Raw genomic sequence first — 24,970 nt, 5'->3', positions numbered from 1 at the left:
TTTCTATAAAGTAATAAATGTATTAGCCGTATTTTCCCTTTTACTTATTTATTTTGTGATAGTGGAGATTGACGCCAGGGCCTTGCACATGCTAGGCAAGCACTCTACCATTAAGCTATGTCTCCCCTACCCATACTTTTAAATTTTTATTTTGAGACATGGTCTTACTCAGTTGCCTATGCTGGCCTTGAACTTGCCATGTTTTGGTGTCTAACTGGACACTTCTTCTCAGTCTTTTGTCTTGGATCCTTCTCCTCTTTGTGATCTCTGATTATTGGAGTGCTCCAGGACTCAGTGTGTGAATGTCTTTTCTTTTCTCTATACTTTTTTCTCTATTGTGGTTAAAACAAACAAACATAAAATTTGCTATCTTAACCATTTTAACTGCATGGTAATGTTAATTATGTGCATCTTGCTGTGCAGCCAATCTCTACAGCTCTTTCATCTTGCAGAACAGAAATGCTTTACTCTTTGAGCCACTCCCCTATTCCACCCTCTCTTCTCTCCATACTCTTCCTCTCTAGGTGTTTTCATCTAGTCTCCTGAATATAAATCATGTGTTTGTTACTTTGCTTTAGAATGTTTTTAGCTCCCCCTCCTCCGTTACTTTACTTCCATTTTGCACACTTTTTCTTATTGTCTTCCTTTCTGTTTCTATTATCCTTATTTAGAATATGTACCATTCATCAAATTCTTACATACCAAGCTTCATTGCTTTCCAGATTTTCATGTTCTCCCATCTTGAATCTTTATCAAAGTATGTTTATTTTTGTTTTCTCAAGTTTCTCTCCCCAGATGGTTTCTATGAGTAGTGTTGTATTGAGGATCTTTGTTACCTTCAAGCATCTTTTTGCCATCCTTTACAAAAAAGAGGTAGATTGGCTGGGAATGGAGGTTATTTCTGCAAATGTAAGAAGTGGTGACACATTCCTGTAGTCCCAGCTATCTAGGAGGCTGAGGCAGGAGGATTGCTTGAGCCTACATGTGTTTTTTTTGTTGTTGTTTGTTTTTAATATTTATTTTTTAGTTGTAGTTGACATAATCCCTTTTTATTTATTTAATTTTATGTGGTGCCAAAGATCGAACCCATGATGTTGCACATGCTAGGTGAGTGCTCTACCCCTGAGCCACAACCCCAGCCCTTTGAGCCACATGTTTTAGACTAGCCTGTGCAACATAATGAGATCCCCATCTAGAAAATTAACAGGAGCGGGGGAAAAAGGAAGAATAAAGAAGAGAAAGTTCTTCAAAATAATAGGAATTAAAACTCAGTTTGTCGATAGGTGTAGTACATATACTGTAACATATAATTAGATATTTAACTTATGCCAAAAGATGCTGACACTTGTTTTTTTTTTTTTTGCACCTTCACACAGCATTCTTCTAATCTCTATGAAATACCAATGGTGAAGATTAAGAATTGAAATGCAAGTGACCACAACACTCAGAGCAACCAAGAGATCTTTATTGCAGCAGTGCAACAAAGGAGAAAAGAAAGAAAAAGAGAGAGAGAGAGAGAGAGAGAGAGAGAGAGAGAGAGAGAGAGAGAGAAGAAAGAGAGCAAGAACAAGAGAGACAGAGAGAGCAAGAGAGAGAGGGGGCTGGCAGGAGGGAGTTTTTATAGCCCAAATCTAATGAGGCCTCTGGGTCTGCAAGCTGCCTTGTTGGCACAAGGGGGGTTAAGTGTTCTGCCTTGAGCGGGGGTTGAGTGTTCAGCTTTGATATAAACAGGTGATAAAGGACCAGACAGAGGGGGGTTTGGGTGCGTGGGCTATCCTGCAGCTAACATTTGTTCAACCTGCCCTGCAGATAACATAGTTCAGCCTGTCCTACACTTAACAAGAATGAAGTGGGAAGTCATTTGTACCATCACTTGCCATTTTGTCACATTTTGAAGGGTCAGTGCCACTCTCCATGGGTAGGCCATGGGCATAGCACATCTGAAGCTTTAATACTACCACATAGCCACATGCCTTTGCCAGCTGGAAAATCATATAAAATCAGAACTGGCCCATGTTTCCTCTACATTTATAAACATCTCTTTCTAGCCTGGTCCTTAAGTATTTGTCAGCATTTTATGGTAGTGTCTCAAAGAGTAGAGCATTTCTGTTCTGTAAGATGAAAAGAGCTGTAGAGATCTGCAAGATGCACATAATTAACATTACTGTGCAGTTAAAATGGTTAAGATGGCAAATTTTATGTTTGTTTTAAGATGATTGGTTTGATAATTAAGAAATTAGGGACTGGGGTTGTAGCTTGGTGGTAGAGCACTTGCCTAGCACTTGGAGGCACTGGGTTCTCTCCTCAGCACCACATAAAAATAAATAAATAAAATAAAGATATTATGTTCATCTACAATTTAAAAAATATTTAAAAAACAAGAAATTAATTTTTTTTATTATTTTTTCAGGTGTATGGTGGCTGATGAAGTAAGTATTTTCACATCTTTTATAAAATTATACAACAAATTTTTAATGAACTCTGTTTTCCATATTCACTATTCTCCTTTGGTTTTCCATGATTATATGTGTTTATGTAGAAAGACAGAGTGATGAGGGAGAAAGATATGCAGGGTGGTAGAAGAAGAAGAAAGAATGAGTATGTATTATGTGTTTGTGTGCCAGGGTGTGCCTGGGTGTGTATGTGTGTGTTTGCAAGGCATATATCTGGGAAATATGTTAATATTAGTCACTCCAATTTTATATTGTTTCCTAGGATGCACAAATGTGTTTTGAAATGTAGCCACTCAAAAACTGAACTCTTCCTTTCATAGTACTGCTTGAGTAAAATCTGAATTTTAATTATTTTGTTCTAAAGGTTATTGTTAATCATTTCCTATGAGTATTAAATAGTGCTAAAATCCATTTTATTTTCACTAAACACTTTTATACAATTAAATGGCATGTACATATCTCATATATGTCCATTTTAATGTTTTCTCGGTGAAATTGAAGCTCTTGTTACATAACTATGATACTCAAGTACTTTCTGAGAATATTATAGTACAAATCAAAGTAATTTTAATACCAGTTTGAGAAATGTATTGCTGTTTTCATGATGTTTTTAAGAAAAATAGCAAAATATACTTTTCAAAATACATTGGAAATGAAAGAACAGGAAACAATAAAAAAATAGTAGTGGAATCTAGTTTTTAATTCTTCTAATTATTGTGTTTTAATCTTAGTTAAATATAAACTCCCATCAATATCTCATCTCTACAGTCTCTTTTTCAGGAAGAAAATGAGCAAGAATATTTGTGAATACTATATAAAAAAGTTGATGTTGGGATTCTCTGTTCATGCTGATTTGTAATTACCTAACTTTTTAGTTTAGAGTTTTCATTCTATTTAAACTAGATGTTATTACTGGAAAGTTAATCATAGCCTATGAAGGATTTGAGCAATATAATTGGAGAAACAAGACACAGACGTTTAGAAGCAATTAACAGAAATTTCTCTTTCAGAACAGCAGGAGTTTCAACAGGCTCTCCTTAATTAATTTTAAGAATCCAAAATGACTTCACAAGGCTTGTGTTTTTTAGTACTTGAATATGTTTTCATGAAAGAATGTAAATTCATTTTAAAAACCTCTAAGCTAGTCACTCTAACCATTTTCTCTTACATAGTATCTATGTGTCAAATATGTATGTGATATATATGTATGTGTCTGTGAATATTATTTCAAAATAGTCCAGTTTTAGGGGAGGTATTGAGGGATGAAATTGACCAAATTATGTCATGTATGAATATATAACAACTAAGTCCACTATTATTTATAATTTTAATGCACCAATGCTGTGTGTGTGTGTGTGTGTGTGTGTGTGTGTGTATGTGTATGCCAGTTTTATGTCCACAGAAAATATAAACGTTAACACCATTATTGATGATCTTCACAAGTAAGTCATGAGGAAATTTTAGAGGTCTTGGTACATCATTGATACCCTGGTCTTAACTTGATTTTCAGAGATTTGAATAAGCCTTTAAATTAAAGGCTTATAGATTACTATGGAATCTCTCATTAATTGAGAGAAACATTTGGTCAGCACCTTAATCCCTGTTAACGTTGACATAATTCTCCAACAAACCCCTCTTCTCCTCAGTGAACATTATACTTGAGCATGCAGAGTTCTTGATGAATCCTTAGCCAGCATATCTTCGTTATATTGATTGCTTTTCATCACTTTTCATAGCATGCTTTTCATAGCATGCTTTTCATAGCATCTTTCACATGTTGAATTATTTGTCATCTTTCAAAACCTTAGTTTTTACTTTAATAAGTTTAAAAGAGCCTTTTAATAGTTCCACAATTGCATTTCTCATAATGATTTTCACTAGGATTTTAAAGACTGATTCTTTGCCACCTAAGGGACTTAACAGGGTTTGTAATGTTAAATTCTATTAATAATATTAATTAAGAAAACTTTCTCACCTTTACACATGAGTATGAAAAGCAGGCTATAGAAATTAACAGTCTAAGATCACAACTCTTAACCACTAATATTCTCTATTAGTGATAGAATTGAAATGCAATTTTTTTGGAATATTACTGAGTTGCTTTAGATGAAAGTAAATCAAAAGTGCTGAAGTAGAAAGAACTTGTATATATGTAAATTATATGAACTCTAGTTTGACCTTCATTTTATTTCCTATACTGTTCTCCTTTTGCTCTCATCATAAAATGGTATGAAGTTAAAGAAAGGAAATGCAGTCTGTAATTTGAAGTTCAACCACTTTTTGATTGTTAAATTCAAAAATATATTTTGATAATGATGAGTATGTGACTCATCAAATAGCTGGGAGCCTTAGGAGAGCAATTTTGCATCTGTGTTATTGAACCTACTTTTTTTTAGATGCTTGAATACCCACTTGGAGTATTGTGTAATTTAACTGTCTGCTGTGATGTTTCTTCCCTAGATTTAGAAACACATGACTTCCTTCACTGGTGTTACCCACCTCTTAGTATCTTTCCACTATTATCTTTTTTTTAATGTTTAGTCTTTGGAGGACTATATAATCCACCTTCTTGATGTATATAAGATAGTCATTAGTTTAAAATTGAAATGACTTAATTTGTTTAATTGTGTGATCATGTGTTTCAGTTTTAAAACTACTTCTGATAAGCAACAATGCTGCAACATTTAATAAAATGAACTTTTTAAACTTAGCTTAAACTCTTAATTATTTCTTTTTTCCTTTCTCTTATTTTAACACAATTGTTGTTTCAAGGACTGTATAGTGAATATACAGAAACACTTAGGAATTTGCATTCCATAAATAATAGATTCAGACAACAGTCTATAGTCAGGATTTTGCAGCATTATATTATACATTTTTTTTTATACCAGGGATTGAACTAAAGGGTATTGACTGCTGAGCCACATCCCCAGCCCTATTTTATATTTTATTTAGAGAGAGGGCCTCACTTAGTGTCTCACTTTTGCTGAGGGTGGTTTTGAACTTGCAATTCTCCTGTCTCAGCCTCCCAAGCCACTGGGATTATAGGTGTGCGCCACCATGTCCAGCTTCACGTTGTTTTTTTGTGTGTGTGTGTGGTGTTAGGGATTGAACCCAGTGCCTTGTACACGAGAGGAAAATATTCTACCAACTGAGTTATATCCTCAGCCCTATACATTATTTCTTAATAATTATTTTTAAGCACTGTCCTTGTTTTTCATTTGAGAATTATTAAAAATGTTCATTCTCAAATAGATAATGTAAACATGAAAAAGTTTCACATTAACACAAACCAGGTAATTCAGTTGGCTGGTATCTGAGGAAAAGTACTAAACCTACATATTTTCTTTTTTAAAAATTAATTTTAAAAAAATGACAGCAGAATGTATTACAATTCTTGTTACACATATAGAGCACGATTTTTCACATCTCTGGTTGTATATAAAGTATGTTCACATCAATTCATATCTTCATACATGTACTTTGGATAATGATGTCCATCACATTCCACCATCCTTGCTAACCCCCTGTCTCTCTCTTTCCCTCCCACACCTCTGCTAGAGTTTGTCTATTCCTCCCATTCTCCCCCTCCCTACCCCACTATGAGGCAGTCACCTTATATCAGAGAAAACATTCCGCATTTGTTTTTTGGGGATTGGCTAACTTCATTTAGTACTATCTTCTCCAGCGCCATCCAGTTGAGTTTGAAAAACTTTATCAGATTTCTTTGCAGACAGAAATCTGCAGGTATCTGGAAATGCTGAAAGAACCCCTTTGGAAGGTTCTTTCTGCCCAGAAAACTTTAAAATTGAAATGGTGATTTAGACTCTCCCAATATTAACTTTATAGTTGTGAGGACTAAGAAATTAAATTTAACATGAAGTTTTAGTTTTCCTTTCATATGAGCCTACCCGTGTTTGACAACAAAGCAAGCTAAGATTGCAATTTTTATTTTATTGTCTTCTATAGTTCCTAGTTTTCTTTCATCCTGCCCTAGTTGAATTTAACATGCTCTTCTTTTTGCTCTTTCTATTTCCAATTCATAACTCTTCATTTCAGCCCACTTTTTCTGAATGAATGAATAAGTGAAATAACTGATTAAATAGTTTATACTTAAATCTCACATGGCATGATCTGTCCTAGTGCTTTACATGTATTATTTAATCCCCATCACAACCTGTGGGTTTGTGTTATTATTATTATTATTTGTTCTCTTTTTACATACGAAAACTGAGGGATAGTAAATTAAGTAGATTGCCCAAGAATATCCATCTAAAATAGCCTGGGACCTGGTATTTGACCTGAAGTAATCTAGTACCCAAGTCTATCAGTTACTTTTTACTTATTCATTTTTTTTTTTTTTTTGCTATTGGGGATTGAATGCAGCAGTGCTTAACCACTGAGCCCCATCCCCAGCCCTTTTTTAATATTTTATTTAGAGACACGGTCTCTATAAATTGCTGAGGCTCTTTGAACTTCATCTTCCTGCCTCAGCCCAGCATGTTTATTGTTTTTCTTTTACTTCTTTTCTTTTTAATTTTAATTTTTACAATAGTAGGGGTTGAACTCAGGGGTGCTCTGCTACTGAGCTATATCCCCAACCCTTTTTTATTTTTGTTTTCAGATACGGAGTCACCTCTAAGTTGCCAAGCCTCACCATAAATTTGGAATCCTCCTGCGTCAGCCTCCCAGATTGCTGAGATTACAGGCACCCAGCTTGTTTTAACATATTTTTTTACTTTTAGCATTATACTGTGCTTCAGACTCATCTCATATGTATTCTACCCCAGTTCTAAAATCAGTTATTTCTCCAAGAAAATTAATTTGTTTTATTGAAGAATGATGCTAGAATGAGGATCCGGGTACTGCATGTGCTTATTTTTACTGAGGCATCTTTCCTTCTAGGTTCTATTAGCTGACAGAAAAGGAGATAAATGTATGTATATGAACTTTCATATATTTATACTCAGATATTTGTAAATATTTGTATCCATAACTATCTGTAGCTCTAATAAAGTTAAATATGAGTTTATACTGATATTCCAACTTGAATCCATTACCACATTGATTTTTCTTGCCTCTTCCACTTGCTTGTCTGTAATTCCCCATTAAAACAATGAGAATCTTGACTCCTACTATTTGCCACCATTAATTATTTCAATTCCAGAGTACAAGTATGGTAGTTAGATGGTTAACCTGTGTCCTTATGTGAGATAGTTTTATTAACTAGAGTACAGTGCTTTATCAGATGATTATACAGAATTGTTTTACTATCCTACACAATCCTATGTTTTTCTCTTAATTCCCATTGAACCTGAACCTTGGCAACCGCTGATATATTTAGTGACCCGAGCATCATTAATCCTAATTTTAATTAATGATTCTAATTTTATGACAATAGAGTTTTTCATGGTGGTTCTATTCATTTAGTAATATTCATTAAAGTGACCACATGCCTTTTTGTAGCTTGATAACTTATTCTTTTTAGCATTGAATAACACTGTATTACATGGATATACCACAATTTGTTTTTCTGTTCACCAAGATGAAGCAACATCTTGATGACTCCCAGTTTTTGACCATTATGAATAAAAACTTGAGCTTTTTGTGTGGACACAAATTTCCCAGTCAGTTAGGTAAATATCTAGGAGTACCATTGCTGTACTATATGTTATATTAGTTTTCTAGAAGCACCCTAAGAAAATACCACAAATTGATGGCCTAAAAAGTTTTTGTTGTTGTTGTTTCTATTACAATTCTTCAGGCTAAAATTTTGAAATAACTGTTTAGCAGGGTTGGTTTCTTCTAAGAATTCTAAGGAATAATCTGACGCCTTTCTTCTAATTTTCAGTGAGGGACAACAATACTTGACAGTTTTTGGCTTGCAGAAACATCACTTCATATTCATTCATATTCCCCCTACCTCCACAAAGACTATTCATTTCCAGAATTACTTAGGTCAGTACCTAAGTAATTGTGTGTGTGTGTGTGTGTGTGTGTGTGTCTGTCTGTCTGTCTGTCTGTCTTTTATTAGGACACTAATCCAAATGAATTTAAGGCTTACTCTTTTCTACTATGACCTCATGATGATTAATTTATATCTGCAGTGAATTTATTTCCAAATAAGTTCATATTCTGAGATACTAGAGGCTAGGATTTCAACATATCTTTTGAGACAGAGCATCAAATTCAACTCACAATCTGTGGTATGGCTGTTTACTTTTGTTAGTTAACTATCAAAACTGTCTTGCATATTGGCTATACAATTTTGTGTTCCCATTAGCACTGAATGTGAATTCCTCTTGCTTTGCATCCTCACAAGCAGTTGGTATTGTAGTTTGGATGTGAGGTGTCCCACCCAAAAGGTCACCTGTGAGACAATGCAAGAAGGTTCAGAGGAGAAATGACTGGGTATAGCCTTAGAGTAATCCGTGAGTTAATCACTGACTGAAGTGGTAGGATGTGGCTAGAGGAGTTGGGAATTGGGTGGCTTTGGGATAAATTTATACCAGGAGAGTGGAGTTTCTTTTTCTGCTTCCTGATCATTGTGATGTGAGCCACTTCCCTCTGCCACACTCTTCTGCCATGATGTTCAGCCTCACCTTGAGCCCTGAAGAATGGAGCCAGCCTTCTATGGACTAAGACCTCTGAAACCATGAGCCCTCAAATAAACCTTTTCTCCCCTATAGTTGGTCTGGTCTGAAGATAGTCACAACAGCAAAAAAGCTGACTAAAACAGTTGATATTGTCATTTTTCTTTTAGCTATTCTCACAAATGTGTAGCAGTATCTTGTTGTTTTAATTTACAATTCCCTAACATCTTTTCATATACTTATGTGTCATCTGTATATTTTCTTTGATAAGTCTCTGTTTTAGCTCTTTGCCTTTTGTGTGTATGTATGTGTTTTATTGGATTGTTTCTTTTTTTGCTGTTGAATTTTGAGAATTCTAGCTTTTCTCCTGTTATCTACTAATAGTTTGTTTCACATTTTACATTAGTCCTGTCATCCATTTTAAGTTAATATTTGTGCAAATTGTTATATTTGTATCTAATATTTTTTGCCGATAGATACTCTATTTTCCAGTGCTGAAGCACCAGTTATGAAAAAGATTGTCTTTTCTCTGTTGTCTTCCTTTGTTGAAGATCAGTAGCCATATTTCTGTGACAATACCACACTGTCTTGATTACTATAGCCTTATATTAAGTCTTGAAATTGGGTAGTGTTCATTCTCCAACTTTCTTCTTCAGTATCATATTCGCTATCCTAGGTCCTTTTTTACTTTCCTTACAAACTTAAGAATTATTTGTCATTGGTATTTGCATTGGGGTATTACATTCAGTCTAAAGATCAAGTTGGGAAGAATTGAAATATTTTTAAAATTTTTTTTTCTAATTATGACAGCAGAGTGCATTTTATTTCATTGTATACAAATGGAGCAAACTTTTGATTTCTCTGTTTATGCACTATGTAGAGTCATACCATTCGTGCAATCATACATGTACCTAGGATAATGATGTCCTTCTCATTCCACCATCTTTCCCACCCCCGTATCCCCCCCACACTCCTCTTTGCCCAATCCAAAGTTCCTCCATTCTTCCCATACCCTCTTCCCCCATTATGGGTCAGCATCCACTTATCAGAGAGAACATTTGGCCTTTGGTTTTTGGGGATTGGCTTACTTAGCATGATATTTTCTAACTCCATCCATTTACCTGCAAATGCCATAATTTCATTCTTCTTTATAAACCACATTTTCTTTATCTATTCATCTATTGAAGGATACCTAGGTTGGTTCCATAGTTTAGCTATTGTGAAGTGAGCTGCTATAAACATTGATGTAAATGTTTAACTACAATATGCTGATTTTAAGTCCTTTGGGTATAGTCCAAAGAGTGGGATAGCTGAATCAAATGGTAGTTCCATTTTTCTAAGGCATCGCCATACTGCTTTCCAGAGTGGTTGTACCAATTTGCAGTCCCACCAGCAACATATGAATGTACCTTTTCCCCCACATCCTTGCCAACAATTACTGTTGCTTGTGTTCTTGATAACTGCCATTCTGAGTGGCACTTACATTAGTCCTGTCATCCATTTTTGATTTGCATTTCTCTAATTGCTACAGATGTTGAACATTTTTTTCATATATTTGTTGATCGATTGCATTTCTTCTTCTGAGAAGTGTCTGTCTATTTCTTTGCCCATTTGTTGATTGGGTTATTTGGTTTTTTGGTGTTAAATTTTTTGAGTTCTTTATATATCCTGGAAATTAGTTCTGTATCTGATGTGTGTGTAGTAAAGATATTGTCCCACACTGTGAGCTTTCTTTCTCTTCATGTTATTGATTGTTTCCTTTGCTGAGAAGAAGCTTTTTAGTTTAAATCTATCCCATTTATTGTTTCTTGATTTTATTTCTTGCGCTTTAGGAGTCTGGTTAAGGAAGTCAGGACCTAAACCAACATGATAGAGTTTGGGGCCTAATTAGTTATACATGACAACAGAATTGAAATCTTATATTAAGTCTTTGGTCCACAAACATAGTTTAATTTTTCATTTATGTAGAACTTTCATTTCTTTTTTATCATTAGGTTTCTTCATATATGTCCTGTGCCTCTATTGTTAAATTTATACCTATGTATTTCATTTTGGGGAGTACTGTTATTATAATTTTTAGCATGATATTTTCCAGCTCCATCCATTTACCTGCAAAAGTCGTAATTTCATTTTCTATATACCACATTTTCTTTATCTATTCATCTATTGAAGGATACCTAGGTTGGTACCACAGTTTAGCTAGGAAGGAAGGAAAAAGAAAGGGAGATAGAGAAAAAGAGAAGACTCTTTGTGTCTTATTGATTTGTTGTTTTTGTTGTTGAGTTGAAACCGTGTGTACTAATTAAGAAAGATTCACATTATTTTTTTCGCAATGAGTATTGCATCTTAGGCTATGCCTTTATAGTAGTAGTTCCAAGATTTATTTTAAAGATTCTTTAAGATTATTTATTGTAGGTAGTCATCTTCTGCAAATGGACAATTCTTCCTTTATAATATGCAGATCTTTTATTTCTTGTCTAGAAAATAAAGTTGTCTAGGTCTTCCAGTTCAGTGCTGTATAGGAGTGATGAGAAAAGACGTGCCTGCCTTATTCCTAGTCTTAGGGGGAAGCATCTTGTTTCTCACTATTGAGTATGATGATAGTTATAGGTTTTTAAAAGATGTTCTGTATCAAATTGAGGAAGTTCCTCTCTATTCATAGATCATGGATAGCTTTTGGATTTTATCAAATGCTTTTATTACATTAATTTATATAGTCATTTGATTTTTTCTTATTATTTGTTGATGTGATAACCACATTTATTGAATATTCTGTCCTTTTCTCAAGCCTGCCGCAGTCTGGCTGGGCACAAAATCATGAGCCACTCAAACAGGAACAAACTTTATTTTTTGAAATTGCCGCCATTGCCCTGTAAGCTCCCAGGAAGATTGCCGACCGACCCACGCGGGGTTCTCCCGGATCCCCACAGGAAGTTCCTCCTCCGGAAATCCCTCCTACCACACTTCCCCAACCAATGGAAACTCTCCAGGAATCCTGTAGCAGGCTGAGGTGAACAGCAGGAGTCCAATATCCATATGAATGCAAATCTTAACATAATCATATCATCTCAATGGCTTGCTGGCATCACCTTTCAACCAAAAATGCCATGCATCATATTACTTGGCTGTGGCTCTTAGCACAAGCCCATTTAAAGTCATCATTGAAAACCTTCTCTTGGCACTACCTCTATACCACCATCCTTGTTTACCTCTTGGTACCCTTTTATTCTCTTTTCTGCTGCAGTTTGAATCATGTTCTGCACCCTTTATCTTATTTTCTCCACAGATCAGAATTCCTAGGTCTAAAGCCATGTCTATCTAGCACAAACATCTGGGGAATAGTGTATTTTCAGTTAATACCTTCTAAACAAACTAATGAAGGAAGGAAAAAGAAAGGGAGATAGAGAAAAAGAGAAGACTCTTTTTGTCTTATTGATTTGTTGTTTTTGTTGTTGAATTGAAACCTTGTGTACTAATCAGGAAAGATCTTTACCCCTGGATAAGAAAACCGTCTTGTCTATTGGTCATTTCTACTTTAAATCAAGTCCATGCTTACTACCATCCACCTCCAGTTATTTCAGACATATAGGTGATGAAGACAAGAATCCTTTAAGTGGGTTTGGGGGGTTGGGGATTCTTGTTCCTTTGGGCTGCTATAGCAAAACTACCATGGACAGCAAATATTTCTCATAATTCTGGAGGCTAGGAAGTCTAATATCAAAGTATTGATGGGAGCCACTACCTGGTTCATAGACAGTGTATTCTTGATATGTCCTTACATGTCAGAAGCAGCAACAGAGCTGCCTGAGATTTTTTTTAAGAGGATACTAATCTTATTTATGATGTCTCCACCTTTATGACCCAATCACTTTGCAGAGTTTCCACTTCTTAATACTATCACACTGGGGCTTAAGATTTTAATGTATGAATTTTAAGGGTAAAAAATATTCAATCCATGACAGGGATCTTTAGAAATATAAAAAAATGTTAAATGTCTGCTATAGATTCTTCATGATTTCTTAAATAAATTCAAGTTATGCTTCAATCTGATAATTTTTTTTCTTTTGCAGTACCAGGAATTGAACCTAGGGATGCGCTACCACTGAGCTATATCCCCCAGCCCCAACCCACACCCTTTCTAAGCATTATCTAAATACTTATTTTTTTTATTATATGTTTATATATATATATATATATATATACATATATATATATATGACAGTAGAGTGTATTTTGACATATACATATATGTATAATGTATTCTAATTAGGATCCTATTCTTGTGGTTGTACATGATGTGGAGTTTCACTGGTGGTGTATTCATATATGAACATAGCAAAGTTATTTCTGATTCATTCAGAATAGTCTTTCCTATTTCCATTCCCCCTCCGTTCCATTTATTCTCTATTGTTTAATCTGAGAATCTTTTAAACCCCAGCCCTTTTAATTTTGAGACAGAGTCTTGCTAAATTGCCCAAGCTAGAGACTCAAACTTGTAATTCTCTTGTCTCAGCTTCATGAGTTACTGAGTTTACAGGCTTACCATTGTGCCCAGCTCAATCTGAAAAATTTTATGTTGAATGCTATTTCTGATGTAATATTTTATTTGAAAAATGTTTATGTTGCTTTGAGAAAGCTTAAGAACTGCTCTTTTTTAGATTATTAGATTTTTTGTGTTCTTTTTTTTTTTTTTTGTATATTACAGTGAGATAAGTCATGTACTTTTCTTAAGCTTTATCTAATTTTACTCATCAGTGACCTAAAAGTGTTCTGAAGAATGATTCAATCTTTGGCATTTTGTGCAAATTCTAATCTTCTCATCTTCTTTCAAACTCTTTAAAGCTGATTTAGAAAATTAAAACTAGAATATATTTTTAATAATGATAAGATTTTACTGTATTTTGGAATTTTATGTATTTAAGCCTATGAGAAATGAAATATTTCTAGAGAGTCAAAGATTTTTGGACAGCCAAGCATTCAAAAGAAAATTTTTTAACTATAAAGATTTTGTAGGAAATATTTTTTCAATATTTCTGCTTCTTTCAACATTATACTCTGAGCATAATTTAACCTTTTTTGTTGCCTTGTTTAACAGAGAAGGTCAACTACTGAGATAAATGAGGCTCTTTATATTATTAATATCTTAACCTGTTTTAAGGTATGTGTCTACTCTTCATTTTTGCAACTCCAGAGCCTTTTTCTTCCCAGGCCTAAGTGAGTTGCCAGCCAAAATAAAATGGCTCTTTTTTTCTACTTTTACTATTATTGATCCTGAGGCTATTAATGATAAACAATTTCACAATAGATAAGTGAACAAATACTATCTGCTGAATATGCTCATCACTTTTCAATATATTTTTGTTTGAAATCTATATTTTAAGTTATTTTATAATATATCAATAGCTCAGAAATTAAGTTAGTTATCTTACTTTTTTGTTTCAACATTAAATCCTAGCATTTATAACTTAATTTATTCCAACATTTTCATGATATTTTGTTATTTACTCTAACTTCTTAGTTAACTATAAGTTTAATGAACTATTTGTACTATTTTTAATATCACTAGTATCTCATTAAAATAAAATCAAGGGCCTAGGGTGGTGGCTCAGTGGTAGAGCGCTCACCTCACACGTGTGAAGACCCTGGGTTTGATCCTCAGCACCACATAAAAGTAAATAAATAAAACAAAGGTTAAAAAAAAACCTAATTTAATTTCTATTATTTATTGCTATAGTCATTATTGATTTGCAAGTAACATTTATTTTTATTCCTAACCCAACTTAAAATTTATTTCTGAGGAAAATTTTTTTAGATAATATTTTCATTAAATAATATTAGATAATATTTTCATTAAATTTTCTTGAAGTCCAGATGTGTTACATTTTTTTTAGTCATCTGGTTTTACAAAACTAGAATCAATTTTTTAAATTTGACATGGCTAATATTCAATAAATTAGAACTGTGACTAGCATATAATGACCTTATAATTTTGACATATCTCATTTCTTTTTATAGATTAAATTTGAACTCGTTAAGTAATAATTGATGGATTCTGCAATTTGGAGCCTATTCTGTACATAGATTAAGAAATTTTATACCATTATTAATTCTACTAGAAGACAGTGAAGAGAAAGAACAGAGAAATTATTCAATATTATCTTTAGTCATAGTGGGAAAACAAAGAGATATCCCTATCCAGTAAAAATATCAGAAAACAAGTATATCTCCCTTGATTTTCATTCTACCCTAGAGTTCATGATGACATTGCATTATAGGAAAAATTAGGCTTAACTATGTCTAATACAGAAGTAGCCTATATAAACTCTATCCTAGAGAAGAGAATTGTATAGTTAGGACCCAGGAAATAGGACAGTTTCTTTTTAGACAAAAAGATTGTCTGTAGAAATACATATAACATTTAATTTTTAACTAGTAAGTACTTTAAACACATAACAATTAATTTTTAACTATAAGTACTTTAAAAGCAACAATAATTTTCTGTTTCTTATTGCTTAATAGTCCTACTTTTTTTTCTGTATTACCTAAATAGCAACTTTTATTTTTAGTAGCATTCCATGTCTTTTTCTTAGACTAGCAAAATTGATGTAACAACCTTATTTGCTTCACATTCTTGTTTCCATTTCTGCAGATAGTCCTTCAGCCTAATCTCAGGCTTTGGGGTCCTTTCTTTCTGTTTTATTCTTTAAAAAGTACCTACTAAACTCACTAGGATTTCATTTTGTTATCTGTGCCATTTTGGCAACTAGTAAAGGATGTAATTAACTAGCAGTTTCTTTTCCTGTTACTTGTTTCCTTTTTCATTTTAAGTAACCATTTAAGCAAATTAATTCTTAGTTATCTTTCTAAAAAACTTTTTTTTGTTTTGTTTGCTTGTTTGTTTCTTACCAAGCTTTCCTTTTTATTTCCTTGGTGATATGTATATAATAACCATTTTTAAATAGCCTCATTTCTGAAACTAAGTAGGGAATCTCTGACATTGCTTAATTAACATTTTTTAAAAATACTGAATTGAGATGTAGAGTTCGTTCTCATAGTTTTAAAGTGATTGCTATGTGTCAATGCATAAATTGACAGATTAATCCAAGTTATTGTTCTACTGAAGCATTCCAGTAACCTTGTAAAAATTATATCTCTGGAACTGTTGATTGATTTCCTTTGGATTGATTTCCATTTGATTGCTTGATTTGAAAGCAGAAATAATTTTTCTTTTGTTACAAATACGTAGTGGCTTATTTATTTACTTCACTGTAATTGTTATATTTCATTATATACCCACTGAAAATATTATTTTAATATACTTATCTGAATTTCAACATAAGACTAATTGTGACTTCAAATTATACTGTTGCCACATTAAAAAAGGATATAAAGCATTGCACTGTAATTATGTACCTTGCTAAGCAAGAGATTTACTCATGATCTTTTATAAAATAGCTAGCTGAACTAATCTGTCAATGACAATAATCAGGTTTGCCAAATTCAAATTCTCACAGTATGCCTTTGTTTCCTAGACCTCATATTGATAAACTTTTGAAAGACTCTTTTATTTATTTTGTGATCAATTAATTCAGTTTCATTATAAACATAATTTGTATTTTTCATTTTCTTAAAAATGCATTATACTTCATTTCTTTATGTTCATTACATCTGAAAATTTCATTGATATAAATTATTTTGCATTTGTTAAGCAGTTAAGTTTAATCTTCGATGCTTAAATATAGCACATTGATTAACTGCCTGAAATAATAGATAATCAAATGGATTTTTAAATTAGTTTTTCTTTCAGAGATTTTATCAGACTTCTAAAATTAGTCATTTTCTGTTAAATGGCAAGTTCATCTAAATAGATTATAAAGTTAGAAGCCAAATTCTGCTGTTGGTAAACTTTTTCTACATTCCATATGGCAAGATAGAAATCACTGTGTATTTATTGTTGTTGTTGCTGTGTGGTACTGGGGATCGAATCCAGGGCACTCTGCCACTGAATTAAGTATGTCATTTTTTTTTTTTTTTAGCCATGTCTTATGACTAAAATTAAATGTGAATATCACTAAAAATTTTGAGTTAGAATACTGCCTATGTTAGAGATATAACTTAATTTTTAGAAAACACATTAAGCTATGTTCAGTAATTTCTAAATTTTGAAATTTACAATATTGAGATTGGTATTTTTTTATTGAGTGAAACTTTTCTCAAGAAACACACAAATGATCTTTATAGTCTTCACATTGGTAAAATGAAAAATCCAAGTATTGAAAATCCTCAGTTGGAAAAGTAACTTACTCTGAGTCTTAACCTAAAAATGAGTAGAAGTATTCAGGATAAAAGAAGAAATTGTTGGGACAAAAATCATGCAATGCTAGGCTTTTTCAGTTTTTACCTGTTCATTTTCCCATGTGGGTTTGACTGATATTTTTAAATTACTTCTTTCATTCTAAAGTATATGTATGTTTACTTATGCACCTCTGTTTTTCGTTCCTTCTCTCATGTCCCTCTTCTTTTATCTCCAGCATCAGAAAACACCAGAAGACTGACTGTATAAGAAGCTGCAGTCTAGATGTTGACATAAAACACCAGTTTAAGGCCCAGATATTTATCCTGGTGTGGTGGTGCATGTCTGTAATTCTAGCAGCTTGGGAGGCTAAGGCAGGAGGATTGCAAGTTTGAAGCCAGCCCTTGCTACTTAATGAGGCCCTAAGCAACTTAGCAAAATTCTATCTCAGAATTTATAAAGAAATAAAGAAATAAAGACTAAGGATGTGGCTCATTGGTTTAGTGCCCCTTGCTTCAATTCCTAGTACCAAACCAATAAAACCCAGAAATTTAGTACTCCTTCAAAGAAGCTCCCCCTCCCTCGCCAACTCACCCTTTAGTGTACCCTGTTTCAGAGTAATGTTTCAGAAATAGATATGTACACAGCATGAAAGACTTAATGAAAGCTCAAAAGTCTGCATTTCCTTCCCCAACACCCCTTGAAGTTACTGCCTATAATGGCAAGACTAATAACCAACCAACCAACCCTCCCTTCCTTTTTCCCTCCCTCTATACTTTCTGTCCAACCCTTTCTTCCTTTCTGAGTCTTTTTTATATCCTTCAGTCATTATTAACTGGATCAGATTTACTATTTTTCTTTTCAATATACTATTTTTCGAATTGTTATTTAATGGTTGTGTTTATCAGTTTTTCATCATCATGACCCAAATACATGACAAGAACAACTTAGAGAAGGAAAAGTTTATTTGACTCACAGTTTGAGAAGTTTCCCAGCCTTTTTTTTTTAATTTTTATTTATTTATTTATTTATTTTTAGTTTTTAATTTTGAGACAGGATCAATTGCCCAGGTTGGATTTGAATTCGTGATCCTCCTGCCTTAGTCTGCTGAGTTATTGTTATTACAGGGGTGTACCACTGCACCCAACTTAAATTCTTTAGTTAATACTTAGGTATTACTAGTATTAATATCATTTTTTTCTCTGGGTTCTTTTAGGTATCTTAGTATTTGATCACATTATTTGTAACAAATAGATTTTTTTTTTTTGGCCAACTCTTTTTTAATATTTTTATCTTTCAGGGATGCAGATGTAGCTCAGTGGCAGAGTACTTGCCTAGTGTGTGCCAAGTCCTGGGTTCAATCCCCAAAAAAGAAAGAAACAAAAAAACTAAACAATATTGTATCTAAATATATCTTTAATTTCTTTCTCTGGCTTTTAATATAAATGATAATGCTTTTTTTTTTTTCTCCATTAAACATGGTATATCCTTTTGGGTTAAGATATAGACTTATTTTTCATATGGAGTTATTATCTTTTTTAGTAATTGTTCATGATCTAGGTCTTTTTATTCCATACATTTATTGATTCATTATAATTACACAAAATGGTGGAAATAATTGTTACATATTGGTATATGCACCCAATTTGGCCATTGTCATTGTCCAGTATTTCCCCTTTCCCTTCCCCCTCCCTTTCCCTTCTCTGTTTGCTCTACTCTCCTGATCTCCCTTTAATATTATAGAGCTTTTCAAAATAATCAGGAATGAAAATTAAATTTAGAGATTATTATTTGACATTCTTCCTTTGATCTATTAGTATCATGAATTATAGTAACAGATTTTCTGTTACTGTCTGTTCTTGGACTTAAACTCCTCTTAGTTATTATGTATTATTTTTTTAAAAAAACATTTTTTAGTTGTTGATGGACCTTTATTTTATTTATTTATTTACATGTGGTGCTAAGAATTGAACCCAGTGCCTCACACTGAGCTATAACTTCAGCCCCATTTATGTATTCTTTTAATGTTCTACTAAATTGTCTTTTCTAAGAGTTTACTTAAAATGTCTATACCAGTACTCACACAGAAGATTGATCTTGATCCTTTTTGCTGCCCTTTATATTAGGTATCAATGTTATATTGACTTTTAAAAATATTTTGTAAAGAATTTAGAAGTATTTCTCTTTTGGCATTGTCTGAAATCGGTTATCATTTCTTCTTAACTACTCCTTTTGATGATTACAATAGCTTTCTTGTCCTTTCTCTAAGCACAAGTGATAGTAGTTTGTAGAATGGAGACTTTTTTCTTTTCAGTTGTTTATTTGGAAGTTATTTTATCATTATAGTACAGTTGGAAGAACATGAATAATATAAAAAAATCCATATACCCTTTATTCAGATTCATGCAGCCTTTCTGTCCAATCTGGAACCTCTTTCCTGCTTCGCATTTGCTATCCTCCACATGGGCTTCTCTCTAAGCCCAGCTTTGGACTACAAAGCACAGATCAATGTCTTGTCTTTAGAGAGAGAGAAATGTTTTCCTCCCATCTTGCTACTCTGCAACTCATCTCCTCTATAGCTTTACTTTTTCCCAATGCATTCTCTACAGGAGAAAGCCTGCTCCAGCCAATGAGAACAAGGCAACCATGAGGGAAGTGTTACATCAAATTTCCTAAATTTCCAAATTTAGTCTTGAGTAAAGAGAGAGAAGATCAGACCTGGATGCATATACTTGTGGCCTTTTCCCTCTCTTAGTTTCCCCTGAGATGGGAACACATTACTGAAACACATACATAGACACACAATGTTCTAAAAACAAAAGATACTGTTCACATATGCCATCTAAAACTCCCTAAAGAACAAGGAAATAGTTCTGCTAAAACATACACCACCACCCCTTATAATAATAAATAAGATAATATAGGATTTCAATTTGACATTTCCCTATATGGATTTCCTAGCTTAATTTCAATCCTAAAATTTTAAATCCACATGTTTATAGGGGTTTTCCAAAGGAGCATCTTCTAGAACAAATGGGCCACCTATCTTTAAGAGAAGCCCACCTCATATTTCCACAATGAAAAGTTTTAAACTTTAAAACTGGAAACATTTTCAATTTCAAAAAATTCTCAATCAGCAGTGTGTTCTATAATCTAGAGGTATAAAAATTGCTACTTTAAAAACAATCACAGTATATAAAATTGAAACAAATTCTGTGATGGGATCATTGTTACTTTATTGCTCTTAATAATTTAATGGAATAAGACATTCAGAAAACATTAAATTATTCTTCTAAGTAAAATGGTAATTACTATTTTGAAAACATGGATAAATTGTACCCCTGAAGTTAGTATATTCTATTTAATTCTTATATAGACATCTGTGCTATTATTGATTCAAGGCTTTGGCTCTTAATAGTGATTTAGTCTTAATTGTGATGAAACACTGGAGGGTTCCACTTTAACAAATTCCATTGCAGTTAGAGCCAAGGGCTTTAAACCACCTATTGAGTGTAGTTATTTCTGTATATTAAAATTACTTGAAGTGTATTATTGCTTTTATAATAGAGTGTTATGCTATTTTAAATTCTTCTCAACATATTGAAATCTAAGAAAATGTGTTAAAAGTTTATTTCCGAGGAAAAAGTAGTCCTAGACAATCATCTTCCTATTTTTTTTTGTATTTTTTTATTGGTTGTTCAAAACATTACAAAGCTCATGATATATCATCTTTCATACATTTGACTCAATTGGGTTATGAACTCCCATTTTTACCCCAAATACAAATTGCAGAATCACATCGGTTATACACTCACATTTTTACATAATGGCATATTAGTGACTGTTGTATTCTGCTGCCTTTCCTATCCCCCACTATCCCCCCTCCCCTCCCCACCCATCATCCCTCTCTACCTCATCTGTACAGTACAGTTTGAAATCTGGTATTGCTATACCTCCAGCTTCACACTTTCTGCTTAGAATTGCTTTTGCTATTCTGGGTCTTTTGTTTTTCCATATGAATTTCATGATTGCTTTATCTATTTCTACAAGAAATGCTGTTGGGATTTTAATTGGCATCGCATTAAACCTGTAGACAACTTTGGGTAGCTTCGCCATTTTGATGATGTTAGTTCTGCCTATCCATGAACAGGGTACATCCATCTTCTAAGAGCTTCTTCTATCTCTCTCTTTAGGGTTCTGTAGTTTTCATTGTATAAATCTTTCACCGCTTTTGTTAGGTTGATTCCCAAGTATTTTATTTTCTTTGAGGATATTGTGAATGGAGTGGTTTTCCTCATTTCCATTTCAGACGTTTTGTTGCTGATATACAGGAATGCCTTTGATTTATGCGTGTTGATTTTATATCCTGCCACTTTGCTGAATTCATTTATTAACTCTAGCAGTTTCTTTGTAGACCCTTTGGGTCTGTTAAATATATTATCATGTCATCCGCAAATAGCGATAATTTAAGTTCTTCTTTTCCTATTTTTATGCCTTTAATTTCTTTTGTCTGTCTAATTGCTCTGGCTAGTGTTTCAAGAACTAAATTGAATAGAAGTGGTGATACAGGGCATCCCTGTCTTGTTCCAGATTTTAGAGGGAATGCCTTCAGTTTTTCTCCATTTAGGATGATGCTAGCCTGAGGTTTAGCATATATAGCTTTTACAATGTTGAGGTAAGTTCCTGTTATCCCTAGTTTTTCTAGTGTTTTGAACATAAAGGGATGCTGTACTTTGTCAAATGCTTTTTCTGCATCTATCGAGATGATCATATGGTTCTTGTCTTTAAGTCTATTGATGTGGTGAATAGTATTTATTGATTTCCGTATATTGAACCAGCCTTGCATCCCAGGGATGAATCCTACTTGATCATGGTGTACACTTTTTTTGATATGCTTTTGTATTCGATTCGCCAGGATTTTATTGAGAATTTTTGCATCCAAGTCCATTAGAGATATTAGTCTGTAGTTTTCTTTCTTTGAAGTGTCTTTGTTTGGTTTCGGGATCAGGGTGATTTTGGCCTCATAGAATGAATTTAAAAGAGCTCCTTCTTTTCTATTTCTTGAAATAGCTTGAAAAGTATTGGTATTAATTCTTCTTTGAGGGTTTTGTAAAACTCCGCTGTATACCCATCCGGTCCAGGGCTTTTTTTGGTTGGTAGTCTTTTGATGGCTTCTTCAATTTCTTCCTTTGTTATTGGTCTGTTTAAATTGAGTGTGTTCCTGACTCAATTTGGGCAGATCGTATGACTTAAGAAATTTATCCATATCTTCACTATCTTCTATTTTATTCGAATATAGGGTTTCAAAATACTTTCTAATTATTTTCTGTATTTTTGTAGTGTCTGTTGTGATATTGCCTTTTACATCCCGTATGTTAGTAATTTGAGTTCTCTCTCTTCTTCTCTTCGTTAGCATTGCTAAGGGCCTGTCGATCTTATTTATTTTTTCAAAGAACCAACTTTATTTTTTTCAATTTTTTCAATGGTTTTTTTTTGTTTTGTTTCAATTTCGTTGATTTCTGCTCTAATTTTAATTATCTCTTGTCTTCTACTACATTTGCTGTTGTTTTGCTCTTCCTTTTCTAGGTTTTTGAGGTGTAGTGTGAGTTCATTTATTAGTTGTTTTTTTTTTTCTGTTTTTGAGGAAAGAACTCCAAGAAATGAATTTCCCTCTTAAAACTGCTTTCATTGTGTCCCATAGATTCTGGTATGTTGTGTCTATATTGTCATTTGTCTCTATGAATTTTTTTACCTCCTCCTTTATGTCTTCTGGAACCCATTGATCATTCAGTAACATATTGTTCATTTTCCATGTGATGTAGGATTTTTCCTTCCTTCTTTTATCATTGATTTCCAGTTTCATTCCATTATGATCAGATATGGTGCATGGTATTATCTCCACACCTGTATATTTACTAAGAGTTGCCCTATGGCATAATACATAGTCTATCTTTGAGTAGGATCCATGTGCTGCTGAGAAGAACGTGTATCCACTTGATGATGGTTGATATATTCTGTGTATGTCTGTTAAGTCTAGGTTATTGATTGTGCTATTGAGTTCAATAGTTTCTTTATTCAGCTTTTGTCTAGAGGATCTGTCTAATGGTGAGAGCGGTGTGTTGAAGTCACCCATAATTATTGTGTTGTAGTCTATTTGACTCTTGAACTTGAGGAGAGTTTGTTTTATGAACGTTGCAGCTCCATTGTTTGGTGCATACAAATTGATAATTGTTATGTCTTGTTGGTGGATGGTTCCTTTTAACAGTATATAGTGTCCTTCTTCATTCCTTTTGATTAATTTAGGTTTGAAGTTGATTTTATTCGATATGAGTATGGCCACTCCTGCTTGCTTCCGAGGGCCATGTGAGTGATATGATTTTTCCCAACCTTTTACCTTCAGCCTGTGTATGTCTTTTCCTATCATATGAGTCTCCTGAAGGCAGCATATTGTTGGATTTGTTTTTTTGATCCAGGTTACTAGCCTATGTCTTTTGATTGGTGAGTTTAGGCCATTAACATTTAAGGTTACAATTGAAATATGATTTGTACTTCCTGTCATGTTTATTTATTTATTTATTTTAGTTTGGCTAGTTTTTACTTTTTGATTATTTTCCTCCCCCTTTAATGAGATACCTCCTGCTGTTAGTTTTGGGCACTATTTTTCAATTTCTCTTCTTGTAGAATTTTGCTCAAAATGCTTTGCATTGCTGGTTTTCTGCCTGCGAATTCTTTTAGCTTTTGTTTATCATGAAAGATTTTAATTTCATTGTCAAATCTGAAGCTTAATTTTGCTGGATACAGTATTCTTGGTTGGAAACCATTATTTTTCAGCGTTTGAAATACATTGTTCCAGGATATTCTCACTTTTAAAGTCTGTGATGAAAAATCAATCGTTAACCTAATTGGTTTATCCCTGAAACTAATCTGCCTCCTTTCTCTCGTAGCTTTTAATATTCTCTCCTTGTTCCGTACGTTGGCTATCTTCATAATTATATGTCTTGGAGGTGATCTATTACGGTTTTGAATGTTTGGGGTCCTGTAGGCTTCCAGGATTTGGCAATCCATTCCATCTTTCATCTCTGGGAAGTTTTCTAGAATTATTTCATTTAATAGGTTGTCCATTCCTTTGGTTTGATTCTCTATGCCTTCTTCTATCCCGATGACTCTCAAATTTGGCTTTTTTAATGACATCCCATATTTCTTGAATAGATTGCTTGTGGGATTTAAGCATCTTTTCTGTGTTTACTATATTCTTTTCAAGTTGAGAAACTTTGTCTTCATTATCTGATGTTCTGACTTCTACTTGATCTAGTCTATTTGTAATATTCTCGTTTGAGTTCTTAATTTGTTTTATAATTTCCTGCCTTTCTAGGATTACTGTTTGATTTTTTTTTAAGATCTCTATCTCCTGGTAAAGCTCGTTTTTTGCCATTTGGATTTGTTTGTTTAATTCATTTTCAAAATATACTTTATTGCTTGGGCTTGCTGTCTCATGTCTTCTCTAATATTCCTTTCCATCTGAGTTAGGTATGCCTTGAGTTCTTTCCCTATCCCTGTTTCTGATGCTTCTAGGTCCTCCTGTAGAATTAAGTTGTCCTGCATTGTTTGTACTCCTTTTTTCCCTTGTTTTT

General features: G+C 33.3%; 1 protein-coding gene across 6 annotated transcripts in view; it reads left to right on the top strand.

Moving 5' to 3' along the window:
- Zranb3 (zinc finger RANBP2-type containing 3) overlaps window positions 1–24,970 on the top strand; it is a 281,585-nt gene that overhangs the window by 88,923 nt on the left and 167,692 nt on the right. For 5 of the 6 annotated variants that reach the window (XR_013424061.1, XR_013424060.1, XM_078017309.1 and 2 more), the window contains one exon: window positions 2,411–2,429. The exons of the other annotated variant lie outside the window; for it this stretch is intronic. Coding sequence is in view for 3 of the 5 variants with exons in the window: in XM_078017309.1 (XP_077873435.1) it covers window positions 2,411–2,429 (19 nt within the window). In the remaining 2 variants the exon portion in view is untranslated. The remainder of the gene's footprint in view (window positions 1–2,410; window positions 2,430–24,970) is intronic. 6 annotated transcript variants of the gene reach the window in all.

The sequence above is a fragment of the Ictidomys tridecemlineatus genome, chromosome 7 (assembly GCF_052094955.1).
Source record: "Ictidomys tridecemlineatus isolate mIctTri1 chromosome 7, mIctTri1.hap1, whole genome shotgun sequence".
NCBI lineage: Eukaryota > Metazoa > Chordata > Mammalia > Rodentia > Sciuridae > Ictidomys > Ictidomys tridecemlineatus.
The sequence above is the reverse complement of the archived record's forward strand: the minus strand, read 5'-3'. Positions and strand labels throughout refer to the sequence as shown.